The following is a 15,226-nucleotide window of genomic DNA, read 5'->3' as shown; positions in this document are numbered from 1 at the left end:
ACTGATTTTGTTAAAATTACATTTTGCAATATCTTTTGTCTTTTAAACAGTGCAGTCTTAATCCAGGTATATTTGTTTGGCATTGTAACCGTCTGCCTCAGTCAACTAGAAAATTCGCATCAGTGATCTCCATAGGTGACAGATAATGGACATTCTACTATAATGCAAAACATGTTTTATTGATTATACGCTCCTAAAGGACTTGTCTCTTGTAATCAATCCAAATATCAAATGCAGCAAATAAATCTCAAATTATTTCTCCCCACCCCCCACACACTAAGTATGGCAGCTAGTTTCATCTAGTGCTGCACATTTATTTTTGTAAGTTGAAACCAAGGGAAGCATTTTCCTCCACAACAAATGTCAAAATCCATTCGTTTGTTCAATGGTTAGCATTTTAAATTAACCCCAAAAAAATGTGTACAATGATAAATATTTAGTAGCCAAGTTTTGCTGTGGACCCTGGCACAAAGGAAAAAACATTTGTACTTGATGGTTGTTCGGATGCAGGAAGTAAAAATTGTGGTGCAAATGTATGTTGTACAACGTATATGACAAACTCATTAAACTGGTCATTTTTTTTCCCCAAAAGGGTTGCCTCCTGAAAATAAATTGGGAATTGTGATAGACACCTTCAAGATGAACTCAAAAGATAATTTCAGATTTGCTGTATCACACAGGAAGTTGGAGAAACATTAAATATTCGCCACAAAGGTAACAGAGTGTATCACAGCTGTTGCAGCATTGAAGAGACATTTCTGCTGTATTGAATATTCCTGAAGACAATAAATGCTTTTGTTAAGTCCTCTCATTATTGCCATTGACTGAAGAACATGTGCATCAAACATGCACTCAATCTAATATCAATATAATGCACAGCATCAGTGAGCTGCTTTTATAGCCTATCTGCATTTACCCTGACTAAGCCTGCCCAGGCTGAAGAAAACATTTGCAAACTGTAAGCCCAGGCCTGCTTGGACTGACCAAAACAGGTAGCTTTGTGGGCAATATGTTTCCTGTTAACTGGATTTTTCAGTTAACTGTGAAATTACTTTTAGCACCCCGGTAGCATCAGAATACTTGTATCAGCTATTAAACCAACAGGTTTTTCAAGCATGAAATAATACTTAATTATGACCAAAAAAAACATGATCTCTGCTCACAATATAAGATAAATGCAAACATTTAAGAAAAGATCTTTTTTTTTCAACTTTCAAAATTTCCGGTAACCGAGAATTTCGGTCAAGTGGGATTCAGATAATCGGAAACGTACTGTAGTAGTCTTAAAATATGACAGGAAATCACAAAATAGGTTATATCTATAGGGAAATTTTAAGGTGATTTTCATGATTAGCTGCCTAAAATCTATAAAACGCAAGCCAAAGTTCAAGAAGCAAAATCTTTGTTGACCAATCTTCTTAAAACATTAACCCTAAGAATTTTCTAATTAGGTAACATTAACCCTAAGAATTTTCTAAAATAACAAAGGTCAATCTGACTCCCTATCCAATGAGGAAAACCATTCCACTAGTTTGTGGACAGCCTGTATCAGTGTGTTTGGATACAATATTCAAATCTGGCATCAGAGTTAACACCAAATGACAGCAGCTCAATACAACATGGAGAGTGTTTGTTTTTTGCAGACCCGGATTTGTTTGCTCCAGCTATACCTTTCCACAGTGTGACTGCTAGCAGCTGATGTAGCTTCGGGTGACCAAGTTTTGCTGAACCTCCACTTGACCACTTCAATGCTCTGGATACGAACGCTGCTCTCTCAGGCGAGTTTGGATCCATTAGACTAAAAAGCTTTCCAAGACTTTCTGAAAGATATGAATGTTTTTACAAGGGTATTTGAAAATTCTTCAAAAGACTGAAATAGACACAGCAGAAGAGGACATTTATATCTGTACTTGTACAGGACAAGAGTTAATCGAGAGACCTTTTTTATATAATGGAGAAAATCTAGTTTTGTTTGAAAAGATAGTGATACTGAAACATTTCCAAAATAATATATACAGAAGTTTCTTTAGACTATTGTTAGTTTGACATTGATTTGATTTCCAATTTGGGAACCCAACTGTGTATGACCCCAATGTCAGTTGATCAAAGAAGATCCTGAAATGGTGAGACAGCCAGGCTCAGCACTCAAGAATTGATCATCAAGCTGATTGGGACCTCCATTAATACGGAACATGTGGTTTTTAAAAAATGCATGACATTAAACTAAAGTTCCTTTATGCTTCACTAAATATTAGAATTACTAAATGAACCACTAATCTCTTTTAATAACAGTTGTTATTAACAGTTGTTACCCTCCAAATTATTTCTTGTAATGTGAGTTCATCACAGAGACATCCTCCCATCCAACTCAAAGGAACCGGTCAAAACCCCTATAATCTTTGATTAATATAAAGGATGTGGACATTGTGGCCAAGACTATCATTTATTGCCCATTCCCAAATACTGCTTCAATTCGATGTCTTGCTAGTTCACTCCAGGGGGAAATCATGAGTTGACCATGTTGATGCACAAAGAGACCAATGAATGCTACACTAGAAAAGGGCTGCAGATTTCCGGAGGATCATCAGGGAAGCAGATGGACCCTGAAGGAAATCTGGAAGTTCCATCATCACAATTAGATGCAATCACCTTATTTTTTAAAAATTGTTTTTGCTGGCAAAAGAAGTTTATAAAATCATGAGGAACATGAATAAAGTGAATACTCATAGTCTTTTTCTTTTTAACCAGGGTAGACGATTCTAGAACTAGAGGGTATAGGTTTAAGATAAGAGGGGAAAGATTTAAGATGGACCCGAGGCCAACCTTTCCACTCAGAGGGTAGCCCACATCTGGAATAAGCTGCTAGAGTAAACAGATGGCATAGAGGTTAGTGCAACACCTTTATAGTGCCAGCAATTGGAACCAGGGTTCGAATCTCACGCGGTCTGTAAGGAGTTTGTACGTTCTCCCGTGTCTGCATGGGTTTCCCCGGGGGCTCCAGTTTCCTCCCACCCTTCAAAATATACCAGAGTGCAGGTTAATAGGGTGTAAATTGGGCAGCACAGACTTGTGGGCTGAAATGGCCTGTTACCTTGCTGTATGTCTAAATTTTAAAAATTAAAATTAAATGAAAAATTAAAATTAAATGGAGTCATTTGGACAGATTTATGGATAGCAAGGGTTTAGGTAAAGTAACAACCACAAGCAAATAGAACTAAAAGACTAAAGTCTGCAGCCACCGTGGTTAAAGTAAAAACAATGCTGAAGAAACTCAGCAGGTCAAACAGTGTAATTTATATACATAACCTGTTCAGGCACCTGCCGACATTTTTCCATACCTTTATGAAGGGTTCAAGCCCGAAACATTAGTTATGTACCTTTATCTTTGTGTTTTTACTACAAGCAAATAGAATTTGCCTGAATGCCACAGTCAACACGGATGAGATGGGCCCAGTGCTCATTCATAATTGCCCTTCAAATTATTGGCATCAGGTCATTCTGTGGGCATTTAAGAGCCACATATATACTATTCTGGGAAAGAATGACATATTTTCTTCCCTGAAGGAAATTTGTGGACAAGTTCTCTTTTTTTAAAATGACATTCAGGTAGATATTTTTTTAAATCTAGATAAAGAACAGAATTTAAATTCTACAAGGTGGGATTCAAATTTAGGTCTCAGGATCAATTATATTCATTTTATAACACATTTCTGACATGAAATTAACATTAACGATACTTTATTAACAGAATTTATGTAGAAATGTTAGAACAAAAAACCTCAAAATTTTACATACCCAAGAGTTCATCTGTAACTTTAGCTTCTGACTTTTGTAATGACTCTAATACTAACATAGATAAATCTGCAGCACTGTTTAGCTGTAGCGAGAAGAAAAGAAGAAATTAATTCCTGAAGTTCTCATCTTTTCCTTCACAATATCAAAATGTTCAAAGCACTTTGCAGGAATTTCTGATCTAGTAAATTTTGCAAAAGGGGCAGTTCATATGCAATCTTCATTACCCCAAGTAACAATGTGCTCATAGCCAATTAATCCATTACGGAAATGTTGACTGAGGGATAAAATATTACCCTCCACACTGAGATAACTACATATTAATCTCAAAATAGCTCCATGAAATCATAAGGTCAACAACGGTGCAAATTGGCCCCACATATATTGTAAAACTAAAAAATAAATTCTGGAATCTAAACGCTATTCTGGAAGAACATTTAGAAAATTATCCTTTTCTCCATAAGCTATTAATAATTAGGTAACTGTTGGCTCGGAATTTCAGCAAGACACCCAAAACAATGCAACTTTAAAAGCACCTTACCTGACTGTAACTTTAAAAACAGCTTACCTGACTGTAACTTTAAAAGCACCTTACCTGACTGTAACTTTAAAAACAGCTTACCTGACTGTAACTTTAAAAACAGCTTACCTGACTGTAACTTTAAAAGCACCTTACCTGACTGTAACTTTAAAAGCTCCTTACCTGATTGTAACTTTAAAAACAGCTTACCTGACTGTAACTTTAAAAGCAGCTTACCTGACTGTAACTTTAAAAGCAGCTTACCTGACTGTAACTTTAAAAGCAGCTTACCTGACTGTAACTTTAAAAGCAGCTTACCTGACTGTAACTTTAAAAGCACCTTACCTGACTGTAACTTTAAAAGCACCTTACCTGACTGTAACTTTAAAGCAGCTTACCTGACTGTAACTTTAAAAGCACCTTACCTGACTGTAACTTTAAAAGCACCTTACCTGACTGTAACTTTAAAAGCACCTTACCTGACTGTAACTTTAAAAGCACCTTACCTGACTGTAACTTTAAAAGCACCTTACCTGACTGTAACTTTAAAAGCACCTTACCTGACTGTAACTTTAAAAGCACCTTACCTGACTGTAACTTTAAAAGCACCTTACCTGACTGTAACTTTAAAAGCACCTTACCTGACTGTAACTTTAAAAGCACCTTACCTGACTGACACTTTAAAAGCACCTTACCTGACTGTAACTTTAAAAGCACCTTACCTGACTGTAACTTTAAAAGCACCTTACCTGACTGTAACTTTAAAAGCACCTTACCTGACTGTAACTTTAAAAGCACCTTACCTGACTGTAACTTTAAAAACAGCTTACCTGACTGTAACTTTAAAAACAGCTTACCTGACTGTAACTTTAAAAGCAGCTTACCTGACTGTAACTTTAAAGCACCTTACCTGACTGTAACTTTAAAAGCACCTTACCTGACTGTAACTTTAAAAGGAGCTTACCTGACTGTATTTTAAAAGCAGCTTACCTGACTGTAACTTTAAAAGCAGCTTACCTGAGTGTATTTTAAAAGCAGCTTACCTGAGTGTATTTTAAAAGCAGCTTACCTGACTGTAACTTTAAAAGCAGCTTACCTGACTGTAACTTTAAAAGCAGCTTACCTGACTGTATTTTAAAAGCAGCGTACCTGACTGTAACTTTAAAAGCAGCGTACCTGACTGTAACTATTAAAGCAGCTTACCTGACTGCAACTTTAAAAGCAGCTTACCTGACTGTAACTGAAGAAAAGTAATGCCCCTGAGTACATAAGTTCTCGAGCTTCAGCATGTTTACTTTGAGACATATACCTGTTGAAAAATAGGTCAACATTGTTTCTGAAAGAAACCAAATATAAAGTGACGCACTATACAAGAGCCAGAATTAACAGGGTCTAAGAGCTGTAAAGAGAACCTATATTTTTTTTTCTAGGACACCTCCCCAGAGCTTATGCTTTCACTAATGGAAGAAAATATAAATTAACTTGAAAAACATGACTTTAATTAAACCTAACATATTAACAGATAAAACATAGCAAATTTTTTTATCATTACTTCAGATAAAATGTAAGGCAATACTCTCTAATGTGATCAATATTACTGATCAAGGCACTGGATAAACATAGTACCAATAAACTTCCATTGGATTCTGCAAATTCACTGAAAAGATGCATCAAACAGCATTAAGATTTATTCCCAATCCAGCATCACTAGGACTAGGACCCCAGTTGCTCTCAGTTCACTACACTGGGCAGGCCACATTGTTCCTATATCTAAGGAATTAAAACAAGAAAGTCTGCAGACACTGAGGTTGAAGTAAAAACATAATGATGGAGAAACTCTGCAGGTCAGTGTATTTATTCGAGCAAAGATAAAATTACATAAGCATCATTTCGAGGTTGAGCCCTCAGCAAGGTATGAAAAAATGTAGGCAGGAGGCCAAACAAAATGGTGGGAGGTGGAGGGTAAAGGGGAAGAGCCCAGTAGCAAAGGAAGGCAGGAGGTAATAGGTGGATAAGGGAGGTAGGGCACGCCAGCAAGCAGGGAGAAGAGGGAAGGGTGTGTGAATGGTGAGGGAATGGGGCGGAGAGCTGGAGAAAAAAGACAGAGCAACGGGGAAGGGAGGGACAACGGGGAGAGAACTCATCCAGTTGGAGTGTCTAGACTGAAAATGAAGGATTGCTTCTCCAATTGACAGGTGGACTTGGTGAGACAGTAGACAAGGCCATGTGGGAGTGGGCTGCTGAACTGTCCACCTTTCAAATGAGATTACCAGGCAGAAGTTTTGACGTTTCAGGCCAAGACTCCAAACAAGGACTCTAAGGAAGGCATGATCTCTGTACTGTGCTCAGATAGATAATCCCAGAAAGCTGATTACAAACATCCTATATATAGGAGAAATCCAAATGAACTCAAACAGCATCTGAAAATTTTTCAAGTGGAAACAACCAAAAGTCTCAGCATTGTTGACACCACAAATCAGGTAAAAATTTATTCTCCAACAACCTGGTCATCTTCAGGAAAGCAGGCTTCAACACAGCCTTGCTTGCACATGAATCCGAGCTGAATGCCAGAAGCGAAGCAAGAATCACAACAGCAAGAGGTACAGAAAATTGAAAACATTTTTATCATCAATCTTCATCAACTCCTAGAAATCATATCAGTAGTTCCTCAGGACATCGCCAGAGGCCCAACCACCTGCAAGTTCACAAATGAAGTTCTTGCCAAAACAAGGTCTCAGGATGTTTGTTAATGAAGCCATTATGTTCAATTCCATTTACAGCCTCATCAGCAACTGAAGCAGGAAGATTATGGTTATGAAGTGATAAGCAGTTAAAAAAATATGAGCTATATTAAATGTGTCAGCCAATAGCCATCTCCATTAGGAGACTTGCTAGCCACCTATTATCTTTATATTCAATAGCAATTCAACATTAACTTAGGGGGAAGTAATGACCAGAAATTCACAGGAGAAAGACAAATACTGGCAAGTCAGAGGCAAAGAATTTGCTGTGGATGAGGACTCATAACACCGCAAATTATTTCACCAACACAAAACTCAAGAGGGGTGAGGGATAGATAACTCACATTTATCTGGTTCACTGCAGGCCAAGCAACAACAGTCAAAAAACTCAACATAATCCAGACAATCCGAGTCACACGCCACCCTGACTTAGAGAGTTAACACTTAACCATTTGGTTCAGTGAGAAGGGTTCTTCTGCAAGTTCTAACAGGTCAACTCTTACATACACACAGCTGTATAAAATAGAAAGGCTCGAGCACAATTACAGAGTTGTAATGGGTGGAAAATAAGATCAATTAGTACAAGGGCACACTGTAAGGTTCATTCAGGAGACTAATAACTGGGGGGAAGAAAATGTCGTTTAGAATTTAACAAGGTTGAATTAAAGAAAGCATTCTTCTCTGTCCTGTAACATTTTGGTTTCATAGTACTTCATTCATAAATTTAATCCCAATCTGAACCTCTGTATAAAACTGAAAATGGAAATCAAATGCGGTTTCAAAATCCATGGGGTATTAAAATTTACTACTAAATGAATAAATATTGACTAAAACACCTGTTCAAAATACAGGTCATCATGATCTGGAAACAAAAAATAAGAAAGACTTTCCTATAAAGGGGTAAATTATAGAGATACTATGCAATGAAACATTTTCTTGTGTTTGTACATAATAGCCTGCAATGAAGTGTTTGATACAGATGTAGACTATTAAATGATATGACAGGTTGTCCTGTAATAATCTCCTGAGACCATCACACCATCAGCTTTTATTTTATTAGAAGTTTGAAGAATTTTGGTATGCCACAGAAGGCTCTTCTAATTTCTCCAGGCGCATCAGAGTACAATTACACAGGACAACAACAGGCTACAGAGCCAGTTAGTCTTCACTCCGATAAAAACATCTTTTATAGTCAGTGCCTCAGGAAAGGACCTTCACAACTCAGGCCTTGCCTTTTCTCATTGCTACCATCAGGATGAAAGCACAGGAGCCTAAAGATGAAAACCCAACGTTACAAAAACAGCTTCTTCTCATCTGCCACCAGATTTCTGAGCGGACAATGAACCTTTTCTCTTTTTTTGCCACTCGCTGTTTATATTAAAATATTTTATCTGGAAAGATAGTACAGCATCAGTGACAAAAGGAGGACTCTTTCTTGGTAGAATTACTTCCCAACACTGTCTCCCTCTGTAACACTGGATCAAGCACAACTAAAAAACTGCAACGTGTATAAACTGAATCACAAGATTTTCTTTTTTTGCCACGCAGTGTTAGCATATTAGATAGAGACAGACCCTTTGACCCAACATCCATGCCAACCAAGGTGGTCCAATATGGCTGCTTTTGATCCATATTCCCTAAACCAGTGATTTGCAACCTTTTTTTCCCCCACTCACATATCAACTTAGTACTGTAATCCTTTACTAACCACATAGCACCTATGGTTATTAACAGATTACTTAAGGTGGCATGTGAGTGGGGAAAAAAGGTTGAGAACCACTGCCCTAAACCTTGTTACTGACTAAATGTCTTCCAGAAAAAACCCCCAGCATTCATACTATATTATTGGAACATCAGTAGGATTCCCTCTACTGATACACACTCTAACATTCAAACTGGTTTAAGGGAACAAGCATAAAAACAGTTCTACAATTAAAACAAAAATAATATTGTTCCAAGGCTTATTATTCCAACCTCTCGAAGTGGTAATAACAATGTACAAATCAGTTTTTGTACAGAACCTTTTACTCCTGAATATCCATTAGCCACTGCTAGAAAAAAAGAACCAGTGTATAGAATCTTTGGCTTGGCTTCGCAGACGAAGATTTATGGAGGGGGTAAATGTCCACATCAGCCGCAGGCTCGTTGGTGGCTGACAAGTCCGATGCGGGACAGGCAGACACGGTTGCAGCGGTTGCAGGGGAAAATTGGTTGGTTGGTTGGGGTTGGGTGTTGGGTTTTTCCTCCTTTGTCTTTTGTCAGTGAGGTGGGCTCTGTGGTCTTCTTCAAAGGAGGTTGCTGCCCGCCGAACTGTGAGGCGCCAAGATGCACGGTTTGATCAGCCCATTGGCGGTGGTCAATGTGGCAGGCACCAAGAGATTTCCTTAGGCAGTGCTTGTACCTCTTCTTTGGTGCACCTCTGTCTCGGTGGCCAGTGGAGAGCTCGCCATATAACACGATCTTGGGAAGGTGATGGTCCTCTATTCTGGAGACGTGACCTACCCAGCGCAGTTGGATCTTCAGCAGCGTGGATTCGATGCTGTCAGCCTCTGCCATCTCGAGTACTTCGATGTTGGAGATGAAGTCGCTCCAATGAATGTTGAGGATGGAGCGGAGACAACGCTGGTGGAAGTGTTCTAGGAGCCGTAGGTGATGCCGGTAGAGGACCCATGATTCAGAGCCGAACAGGAGTGTGGGTATGACAACGGCTCTGTATACGCTAATCTTTGTGAGGTTTTTCAGTTGGTCGTTTTTCCAGACTCTTTTGTGTAGTCTTCCAAAGGCACTATTTGCCTTGGCAAGTCTGTTGTCTATCCGATGAAATGGTGCAGCCGATACAGGTAAACTGGTTGACCGTTTTGAGTTTTGTGTGCCCGATGGAGATGTGGGGGGGCTGGTAGTCATGGTGGGGAGCTGGCTGATGGAGGATTTCAGTTTTCTTCAGGCTGACTTCTAGGCCAAACATTTTGGCAGTTTCCGCAAAACAGGACGTCAAGCGCCGAAGAGCTGGCTCTGAATGGGCAACTAAAGCGGCATCGTCTGCAAAGAGTAGTTCACGGACGAGTTGCTCTTATGTCTTGGTGTGAGCTTGCAGGCGCCTCAGATTGAAGAGACTGCCATCCGTGCGGTACCGGATATCATTGTTGAGGTCTTTCATGGCTTGTTTCAGCATCATGTGCTGAAGAAGATTGAAAAGAGAGTTGGTGCGAGAACGCAGCCTTGCTTCACGCCATTGTTAATGGAGAAGGGTTCAGAGAGGTCATTGCTGTATCTGACCCAACCTGGTTGGTTTTCGTGCAGTTGGATAACCATGTTGAGGAACTTTGGGGGGCATCCGAGGCGCTCTAGTATTTGCCAAAGCCCTTTCCTACTCACGGTGTCTAAGTATTAAATCTGGCTTGAAGTTTCTTCAATCTTTTAAAGCAAATATTTGTGCTAAACTACACCAGCTGGACTACAAGATAGGGAAGTGGCCAACTTAAACAATTCACTGAATTTGCTTTGCAGTTTAATAGGCACTGCATGAATATTTCATCCTGCTCCATTGCTTTCATGTACAATTAAGAGCTACAATTCAGGGAAGTGATTTTTGTTTTTACTTATAGACACGTTTACAGTCCCAACCAACAGTGAAGTTAAAAATATTACACCCCTTGCCATATGGTCTGTGCCTGAAAATCTGGGCATCCTTCTGTGCACAGGCATCCTGATGGGTCCTGAAGCCCTGTCACTATGGCAACCATTAGCAGTACTTAATTTGTTCCAGTAAAATTCCACTACAACTTGCATATATTAAAATTGATATGCACATTTTACCAAATTTAATCAAGGCTAAAAATGTTCACATAAAATAGTCCAATGAATTTTCAGTTGTGAAATGTTTAAATTATCTCTCTTCATCGGCAGTAGATGCACTCTAATTCTGGATCAAAAAGATGGACAATAGAAATGAGGGATACAGCCAAACTCAAATGACTCAACCCATCATCTTCAAGTAGTAAATGCATGTAGGTTGCATAATGTGGAACTTGTACTTAATCAATAATTGCCTTCCTGATTTTAATGTACAATTTATTATTCTCATGAATTACAAATGATGGATAATTTTTTAACTGAATAAATATTTGTTACTGAGCATGCAGATTTATTTTGCCAAGGAAGCAGTAAAACCACTCAACAAACACCTCAACAGTGCAGCATGGGCACCCAACAATTGGATCAGTTAAGCCAAATAACTGGACAGGAAATAATATTTAACAATTATTTTGATAAGTACCTGGACTTTATATTTAGAGCAGTGGTTCTCAAAACTTTTTCTTTCAACTCTCATACCACTTTAAGTATTCCCTATGCCATCAGTGCTCTGAATAGTAAGGGATTGCTTAAGGTGGTATGTGAGTGGGAAGGGAAGTTGAGAATCACTGCTCTAGACCCAATTGTTACTGAATATTTTGCTTGAGAAAAATTGTCATTGGCCCATTTCCTCTAGAGGTATGAAACCTCGCACATAACGAGTTAATTACGTATGATTAAAACAGTAGTTTTCAACCTTTTTCTTTCCACCACAAGTAATCCCTTACTAATCACAGATCCCTATGGCATAGGGATTACTTAAAGTGGTATGTGAGTGTAAAGAAAAAGGTTGAGAACTACTGGTTTAGATTATAAATGTTTTAAAAAAGGTAATGCTCACATGGTGCAACATTTTATTCCGGCCAACTGCCTCTCACATTTGAATTTTATTTAAAGACAAAAATTTTGCAATTTCTACTGTTTAAGACACTTATGGTCTTACAAAAGTGCATACACAAATCTATTATTTTAAATTGAATTTAAAAATTTATCACATGATGTCGACAGAATTTGTGACTCATAGGGTAAACCTAATTTTTAAAAAAATGCATTGCAATGCTACCCTTTAACATTTTACAATAAAATGTTGTATTGAATGAATGCCAAGAATATCATGTGGCAAAAGATGACACAGATCCAATCCATACTCAAATGTTCCCAATTGTATTCTATTTAACACATCTTAAAATACTCCATCAAGGTACACACACCAATTCCTTGATATGGGCACAATAATTCTCTTCTTTAATAAAGATGTAACTGCATGGAGACTCATAATTAGAGGAAATACTCAATAGGTCAGACAGAATCGGGGTGGGGGGGGGGGGAGACACTCAACAGAATCTGATGGAGGAATGCAGTGGGACAAATAGTAAAAGTAGGTTAAAAAGGAATGATCAATGTTTTGGGCTGAAGTCCTTCATCAAGTTTTCTAGATGAAGATGTCTTTTCTCCCACTGATGCTACTCCAGCAGATTATGTTTACCTTCAGTCCTAGCATCTGCAGTCTCCTGTGTGTCTTGTGTCAGTAGAGCATTTTCTTTTCCCCAGCCTACTCAGAATTTCCAGCATTGCTTTTATCATTCCGATTCTGTACATTACCAATCACCAATTGAAATAAACATGCCTGTTTATTACTAAAGAGTTCCAGTTGCTACTTTCTAATTGGCAATTTCATTGGGTTCATTATTTCTTAAATCTATGCACCTCACATTCTTGCAGTCGGCATACTTCTCTGTCCCTTCTCGGGTTAACTTGCCTTCTGCAATTAACATTCAACCCACAATTGCTTACAAGATGTTTCTAGTACAGAAATGGCAGAGATAAAAATTGTACTCATTCTTTTATAATTGCCCCTGAAACAAATTCAGATGCTCAAGCTGACAAGTTTATGATGCGATGGAAATTTAATGGGTTGTCACCATGACATGACGACTTAATACCAGACTCCATAAATGTTTTCCATTCCTACCTTTAAACTAATCTTAAAATACAAAATATTAGTTAGTGATCTTCAATTCTGCCAGTGACTGAGAGATACTCAGATTATATAATTCCATTAAAAATTTGTCTTAAATATTAAAAATATTATAAAGTCATTTCAATGCACTGCAAAAGGGAGCCTCGGATGACTGGCTAGTGTTAGATGTTCAAAATATTTACTTAATTATTAGTGTAAATCAAATGCTTATTGAAACCTAATAGTTTTAGACCATAAAATTCACAAAGTATTTGACAGGACTTATAGGAAGCCTGTTGAAACTTATTAAACACCAATGTCAAATTATCTGTTTTCTTCCTTTGGTCCAGGTTATCTCTGCAACACATGGCCTTTAAATCACAAGAATTGCAGTTCCTTCATGAAAACTAACAATGGAGTGCCTCACTGTTGGAAGAAATGAAAAGATTCATAATCATAATAGCATGAAATGAAGGCTTTGCTAAAGGAGCTTCTGGGCTGACAAATTCTTCCCAGAACACCGATTGAAATACCTCTACATGATTATCTGAGGGCCTAACTTCCAGAAGCTTAAAACTATACTTGCCCACCATGCCCTTTGCAATAAGAAGCATGTTTTCTTCAGGAATGTGTACCTATTGTGCTATTTTTCAACAGGTATGGGCACTGTTCCTTGGCCTTTGGTGTTCTTAAATAAACTACGTGTGGTGTACAGATTCCAATGTTCACCTTTCCCTCCAAAACAGACAACATCCAAAAGTCCTTGTTTGATGGTTTCAGAGTGAGGAATCTCATTATCACACAATTCAAATTATCAATCTATCTATCTGAACTTTCATTGTCAATTAAACACCTCAGAGAGAGCAGTGAAAGGCATGCCACCTGAAAGCCAGCACCATAAATACCACTGGTAGTAAATGTTGCATTAACAAATGAAGTTCACTTTTCTCTAACAGCACATTCTGAAGAGTTTATAAAAGGGATCTGAATGCTCCAAATAGAACACTCAACATTCCTAGAATAGCATTCCCTTGAAAAAAGGTAAATGAAATATTGTACCTTCCCACTGTAAAATTCAAATGCAATTCTTGTATTAGCCAGGAGAGATACTGTGTACCTGACATTAATACTATTCATTCCCGCTGGTGTGGCTCAAATAAAAATTGTGTTTTGTATTTTGTGGTTCTGTTGTATTTTTATATCCTCACAGCTGGCACAATTATTACACTCCCACCATATTCCAGTAACGATGAAGGAATGTTTCCCAAATCAGGATAACATGCAACTTATGGGCTACCTACAGGACAGTGAATTCCCAAGGGCTGCTTTGCTGGATGTCAAGGTGAAAGAGATAATGAGTGTGGGAAACAGAAAAATTATTCCCTTTGAGTTGAGTACAAATATCTATACATACATATCATGCTTCATTACTCACGATCCCAGACTCGTTTGTTGATTAACCATGTGTCAAGACAAAAATAGGCTGCGCCATGACATGACACATTTAATTTTTTTTTAATTTAAATTTGATATGCAGCCTGTGAACAGGCCCTTCTGACCCACAAGCCCATGCCACCAAAGCACACTAATTAACCCTCTAACCCAGTATATCTTTGTAACGTGGGAGGAAACTGGAGCAGTCGGTTAGGAGTGGGGCCGTCACGGGGAGAGGATACAAACTCCTTACACACAGCAGCTGATTAAATCTTGAGTCACTGGCATCGTAATAGGATTGCGCTAAACGTGCTAGGAAACTTTCACAAAATCATATCAATTTCCCCTTCAGCATTGTAATCATGGAATCATGCAACACAGAACAGGCCAATCTGCCCATCTCACCTATCCCATCAAGTTGGCATTCTGGGCACGTCTCATTTACCGGTATAAAGCTCAGCCCTATCTAAATATCTCCTTACTTCAACACAATTTCCTCCAGCAGCTTGTTTCTGATACAGACCACCCTCTGAGCGAAAAAGTTGCTTCTCAAGGTCCCTCTTAAACCTCTCGCTTCTCACCACAAACCTATACCCTCTGAATCATCTATGGGGGCGATTGGGAGCGTTCACTTTTTTTCACATCACATTTCACACACGTCTACAAGATCACTACTCAACAGCTTCACTCAAGGGAATAAAGACCCAGCCGATGCAACCTCTCCCTGGAGCTGAAGCACTACAGACTCAGTAACATCCTGGTGAATCTCCTCTCCACCCCACCAACGTGACTGTTCTTCTTACAATACATTTTAATTTCCTCCCTCAAATGAATGGTTTTGGGGATGGTCGTCCAATGCAACAGGGGGGGGACACGTAGGCCACGGGGGGCGGGGGTTAGGGCCACGAGAAAGGGGCAGGTGAATGA

General features: G+C 38.6%; 2 protein-coding genes across 10 annotated transcripts in view; one reads left to right on the top strand and one right to left on the bottom strand.

Annotated features, from left to right (window-relative positions):
• LOC138747034 (arf-GAP with dual PH domain-containing protein 1-like) overlaps positions 1-14,040 on the top strand; it is a 160,931-nt gene extending 146,891 nt beyond the window's left edge. For 5 of the 7 annotated variants that reach the window (XM_069905895.1, XM_069905896.1, XM_069905910.1 and 2 more), the window contains 3 exons: positions 593-714; positions 10,960-11,060; positions 13,216-14,040. In XM_069905895.1, the coding sequence (XP_069761996.1) occupies positions 593-699 (107 nt within the window). In that variant the 3' untranslated portion in view covers positions 700-714; positions 10,960-11,060; positions 13,216-14,040. Of the gene's footprint in view, positions 1-592; positions 715-1,643; positions 1,774-10,959; positions 11,061-13,215 lie in introns of those variants that run through there. The other 2 variants (XM_069905894.1, XM_069905906.1) reach the window with 2 other exon arrangements.
• The window catches only part of get4 (guided entry of tail-anchored proteins factor 4), a 30,748-nt gene that overhangs the window by 15,047 nt on the left and 475 nt on the right, over positions 1-15,226 (bottom strand). The window contains exons 1-4 of one of the 3 annotated variants that reach the window (XM_069905914.1): positions 14,280-15,171; positions 5,543-5,621; positions 3,796-3,877; positions 1,671-1,820 (exon numbers count right to left, since the gene is read on the bottom strand). In XM_069905914.1, coding sequence (XP_069762015.1) covers positions 1,671-1,820; positions 3,796-3,877; positions 5,543-5,621; positions 14,280-14,293 — 325 coding nt within the window. In that variant the 5' untranslated portion in view covers positions 14,294-15,171. Of the gene's footprint in view, positions 1-1,670; positions 1,821-3,795; positions 3,878-5,542; positions 5,622-13,924; positions 14,167-14,279; positions 15,172-15,226 lie in introns of those variants that run through there. The other 2 variants (XM_069905913.1, XM_069905912.1) reach the window with 2 other exon arrangements.

The sequence above is a fragment of the Narcine bancroftii genome, chromosome 12 (assembly GCF_036971445.1).
Source record: "Narcine bancroftii isolate sNarBan1 chromosome 12, sNarBan1.hap1, whole genome shotgun sequence".
Classification (NCBI taxonomy): domain Eukaryota; kingdom Metazoa; phylum Chordata; class Chondrichthyes; order Torpediniformes; family Narcinidae; genus Narcine; species Narcine bancroftii.
This window is presented reverse-complemented; position numbering and strand designations above follow the sequence as displayed.